We start from the raw sequence: 5000 nt of genomic DNA, 5'->3' as shown, positions 1-5000 counted from the left end.
AATGCCGCATTTACCAGCGACCGACCACAACCGCTCGTACAAATCTTGTATGCTTCTAGAAGTGGGTGTCTCATCAGTAAGATGACCAGACACCCTACCTTCGATTACCCGATCGACCAGGCGCTTGGGATCTGTGTTGAAGAGACGCACAGTATCCGCATATTCCTGCACCTTTTTGTTTCTGCCACCGGCAGATGACTTCTTCTGAGGCTGTGGCTTCGAGATTTTAGTCCACTGCCTACACAGATGAACGATCCTGTTGCTCCATTCGTCCAACTGCTTCCCCGCGAGATCGTTGTCCCGCGAACACAAGAACACATCCATCTCCCCCTCCAGATCTCTCGCCTGGTCCCCAAGGGTATTGAGGTCCACAGCTCTGTTTTCTACCGTGGGAGCAATCATACGTTGCTTCACCAGAGTTTCATCGTCTGACTCAAGAGAATTCAATTCTTCTCTTGGAATTATAATTGTTCCGTTACAGCCCAGATAAGGATCACACTGGACTGACGCATCAACATTGCCTCCACTCTTGGACGCTAGGCAAGAGAGAGCCTCCCTCAGCTCTTTTATCTCTTCACAGGATACCTCAAGCTGGTTGCGTACTCGCTGTAATTCCAACTCCCCGAGAGCCAGCTCCGCCTCCAGTCTCTCTACCTCCTCCCTGAGACTAGAGGCAGAGGAGTCTCCCGCGGAGCCAGACAGCAGTCTATCCTTCAGAGCATCGTCCTCAAGGGCAAGAAATTGCTGCCACTTGTTATTCTCGGAGACCAGTCTCTCCTTCTCCCTCTGCAGATCAGCGACCTGCTTCTCTACTTTAGAACAATGCTCTTGAAGCCTAAGGATTTCGGCTTCTTGCTCCTCCAGCATGACTTGTTTAGATTGAGACTCACTGCGAGCTCTTTTCAGTTCGTGAGAGAGTTGCTGAGGGTTGCCCTCTCCGCCCAGCGACCTAGCTTCGGCATTATTGTTGATATTGATGTAGTCATCCAACAGAGCACTCAAAGAGGCCTCTTTTAATGCGTCGGTATCTACCTTGGGGTCCAGGCGAGAGATCTCCTCACCTAGCCGGACACGACAGCCGCCGACCTCACCAGCCAAACGAGACGACACTTCTAATCTGCCAACATTCTGCTGGCCCCTTCCCCTCTGGCTTTCTACTCTGGCCTCAGGCGGGATGAGACCCTTCAAGAAAAGCTTTCTTTTCTTGAATCTTATTTCATCCAGAGATTTCCCCTTCAGAGCATTGGCAGCAATAAGGTTTACATTAGGATCTCCTTTGTGTTTGCGACAGATCTTGATGAGACTGTCCTCTTCTTCTACCGTCCAGAAGTTCGCCAAGCCCTCCTCCCCCGAACGCTTTTGATCCCAAGCCGCAGGATGTTTGTTCCTCATATGTTGGCCGAGACCAATCTTTGAGGCAAAGGCTTTAGTACACAGATCGCACTTGAAAGCTAATGCGTCTGTTGATTTACCTGGGCACTTAGGAACATGGCAAGTAATAGCGTTGAAGCGGGAGAAGGACTTGCCGCACTTCAGGCACTCATAATCCACATAGTGGTTCTTGAGATGCTTTCTGAAATTGCTTTCAGAAGCAAAGCACAATCCTGGATGTTTAGGACACTCCAATGTCCCAAAAGGGAATCCCAATCTGAATTCTGGTACATCGTCACTTCCAGAGGGGCCGGGCCCAGCAGACTCAGCAGACCCTGCAGACCCAGCAGACACAGCAGACACAGCCGACACTGCAGACACAGCAGACCCAGCAGACACAGCAGACACTGCAGATACAGCAGACACAGCAGACACAGCGGATACAGCCGACACAGCAGACACCTCACCTTCTGCTTGGAAGACCTCCTCCTCGTCTTCCAGCTCCACATCCTCAACAGAGACACCGTCCAGATCGTCCGACACTTCACCTCCTCCGGTCAGGCTATCCTCATCCACACAGTCCATGTCTAAAGTTGATTCTAAGCGAGACTCCGACCATCCTCTTCTTGCCAGAGACTTCGCCGCTTCTTCTTCTTGTGACCGTCCTGCAGCTGGCACAGACTTGATACGGCTGCCAACTCGTCGCCCACTGGTAGCCATCACACGTTAAAAACTGAGACACCACTGCACAGTCACACCACAGTTTGTAAACCGCCCAACCGGACTACGGACAGACAGACAGTTAAGACAAGCCCCCCACCCGGTTAAGACCCCTTTCCCTCCTAAAGACGGAGGTCAAGGCCGGGTGAGGCGCACCTGGCCTCGATGCACACCACCCACTGGATGAATCGCTTCTCGCACCGCAATGCGCCAATCAAAGAGAGACGACCGCACGCACCACCCACTCGGTGCGGCGGCTGGACAACTAGATGGACGTCGACTACGTAGAGCCCGTTAGCCGAGCCTCAGGACTTACCACGCACAGTAGGTTGAAGGAGCAGGAAAAATTAGTGCGTTACCGTTCCGCCTGAGGCTTCGTTATCCAGCCCCCACCTCGAGGAGGTCGGGCCTCTGTCAGACGTTAGATAATGGCCTGGAACCCTTGCACGAAGAGACTAAGCTGACAGAGAGGGGGCCTTCGTATAAATGGTGGTGCATCTACTGTATTCATGATGGTTTCTCGTACACTTGACAACAATTATCTCTAACGTCTCTACTTTCATAACATCATAAAGCATTTAAATGTACTAAAAAACTGGTCACATAGAAACACTGGGCACCGTAATATATCCTCCTTCCGCATGTTTAATGCACATGGAAAATTTTAACTCATCATCAAAGATCAGATGGTGAGGATCGCTTCTCGGCCTTTGGCCCCCTCTCTGTCAGCTTAGTCTCTTCGTGCAAGGGTTCCAGGCCATTATCCAACGTCTGACAGAGGCCCGACCTCCTCGAGGTGGGGGCTGGATAACGAAGCCTCAGGCGGAACGGTAACGCACTAATTTTTCCTGCTCCTTCAACCTACTGTGCGTGGTAAGTCCTGAGGCTCGGCTAACGGGCTCTACGTAGTCGACGTCCATCTAGTTGTCCAGCCGCCGCACCGAGTGGGTGGTGCGTGCGGTCGTCTCTCTTTGATTGGCGCATTGCGGTGCGAGAAGCGATTCATCCAGTGGGTGGTGTGCATCGAGGCCAGGTGCGCCTCACCCGGCCTTGACCTCCGTCTTTAGGAGGGAAAGGGGTCTTAACCGGGTGGGGGGCTTGTCTTAACTGTCTGTCTGTCCGTAGTCCGGTTGGGCGGTTTACAAACTGTGGTGTGACTGTGCAGTGGTGTCTCAGTTTTTAACGTGTGATGGCTACCAGTGGGCGACGAGTTGGCAGCCGTATCAAGTCTGTGCCAGCTGCAGGACGGTCACAAGAAGAAGAAGCGGCGAAGTCTCTGGCAAGAAGAGGATGGTCGGAGTCTCGCTTAGAATCAACTTTAGACATGGACTGTGTGGATGAGGATAGCCTGACCGGAGGAGGTGAAGTGTCGGACGATCTGGACGGTGTCTCTGTTGAGGATGTGGAGCTGGAAGACGAGGAGGAGGTCTTCCAAGCAGAAGGTGAGGTGTCTGCTGTGTCGGCTGTATCCGCTGTGTCTGCTGTGTCTGCTGTGTCTGCAATGTCTGCTGTGTCGGCTGGGTCTGCTGTGTCTGCAGTGTCGGCTGTGTCTGCTGGGTCTGCAGGGTCTGCTGAGTCTGCTGGGCCCGGCCCCTCTGGAAGTGACGATGTACCAGAATTCAGATTGGGATTCCCTTTTGGGACATTGGAGTGTCCTAAACATCCAGGATTGTGCTTTGCTTCTGAAAGTAATTTCAGAAAGCATCTCAAGAACCACTATGTGGATTATGAGTGCCTGAAGTGCGGCAAGTCCTTCTCCCGCTTCAACGCTATTACTTGCCATGTTCCTAAGTGCCCAGGTAAATCAACAGACGCATTAGCTTTCAAGTGCGATCTGTGTACTAAAGCCTTTGCCTCAAAGATTGGTCTCGGCCAACATATGAGGAACAAACATCCTGCGGCTTGGGATCAAAAGCGTTCGGGGGAGGAGGGCTTGGCGAACTTCTGGACGGTAGAAGAAGAGGACAGTCTCATCAAGATCTGTCGCAAACACAAAGGAGATCCTAATGTAAACCTTATTGCTGCCAATGCTCTGAAGGGGAAATCTCTGGATGAAATAAGATTCAAGAAAAGAAAGCTTTTCTTGAAGGGTCTCATCCCGCCTGAGGCCAGAGTAGAAAGCCAGAGGGGAAGGGGCCAGCAGAATGTTGGCAGATTAGAAGTGTCGTCTCGTTTGGCTGGTGAGGTCAGCGGCTGTCGTGTCCGGCTAGGTGAGGAGATCTCTCGCCTGGACCCCAAGGTTGATACCGACGCATTAAAAGAGGCCTCTTTGAGTGCTCTGTTGGATGACTACATCAATATCAACAATAATGCCGAAGCTAGGTCGCTGGGCGGAGAGGGCAACCCTCAGCAACTCTCTCACGAACTGAAAAGAGCTCGCAGTGAGTCTCAATCTAAACAAGTCATGCTGGAGGAGCAAGAAGCCGAAATCCTTAGGCTTCAAGAGCATTGTTCTAAAGTAGAGAAGCAGGTCGCTGATCTGCAGAGGGAGAAGGAGAGACTGGTCTCCGAGAATAACAAGTGGCAGCAATTTCTTGCCCTTGAAGACGATGCTCTGAAGGATAGACTGCTGTCTGGCTCCGCGGGAGACTCCTCTGCCTCTAGTCTCAGGGAGGAGGTAGAGAGACTGGAGGCGGAGCTGGCTCTCGGGGAGTTGGAATTACAGCGAGTACGCAACCAGCTTGAGGTCTCCTGTGAAGAGATAAAAGAGCTGAGGGAGGCTCTCTCTTGCCTAGCGTCCAAGGGTGGAGGCAATGTTGATGCGTCAGTCCAGTGTGATCCTTATCTGGGCTGTAACGGCACAATTATAATTCCAAGAGAAGAATTGAATTCTCTTGAGTCAGACGATGAAACTCTGGTGAAGCAACGTATGATTGCTCCCACGGTAGAAAACAGAGCTGTGGACCTCA

General features: G+C 51.9%; 2 protein-coding genes across 2 annotated transcripts in view; one reads left to right on the top strand and one right to left on the bottom strand.

The window, feature by feature from the left end:
• LOC145676767 (uncharacterized) overlaps positions 1–2091 on the bottom strand; it is a 4266-nt gene extending 2175 nt beyond the window's left edge. Inside the window, exon 1 of the mRNA XM_081747576.1 lies at positions 1–2091. This exon is cut by the window's left edge and continues 2175 nt beyond it. Coding sequence (XP_081603702.1) covers positions 1–2091 — 2091 coding nt within the window.
• Positions 2092–3280: 1189 nt separating this feature from the next.
• The window catches only part of LOC145676766 (uncharacterized), a 4257-nt gene continuing 2537 nt past the window's right edge, over positions 3281–5000 (top strand). The window contains exon 1 of the mRNA XM_081747575.1: positions 3281–5000. This exon is cut by the window's right edge and continues 2537 nt beyond it. Coding sequence (XP_081603701.1) covers positions 3281–5000 — 1720 coding nt within the window.

Source organism: Thermobia domestica, unplaced genomic scaffold (genome assembly GCF_964235325.1).
Source record: "Thermobia domestica unplaced genomic scaffold, izTheDome1.hap1.1 HAP1_SCAFFOLD_367, whole genome shotgun sequence".
NCBI classification, from domain to species: Eukaryota; Metazoa; Arthropoda; class Insecta; order Zygentoma; family Lepismatidae; genus Thermobia; species Thermobia domestica.
Note: the sequence above shows the minus strand (reverse complement) of the source record. Positions and strands in the feature narration are given on the sequence as shown.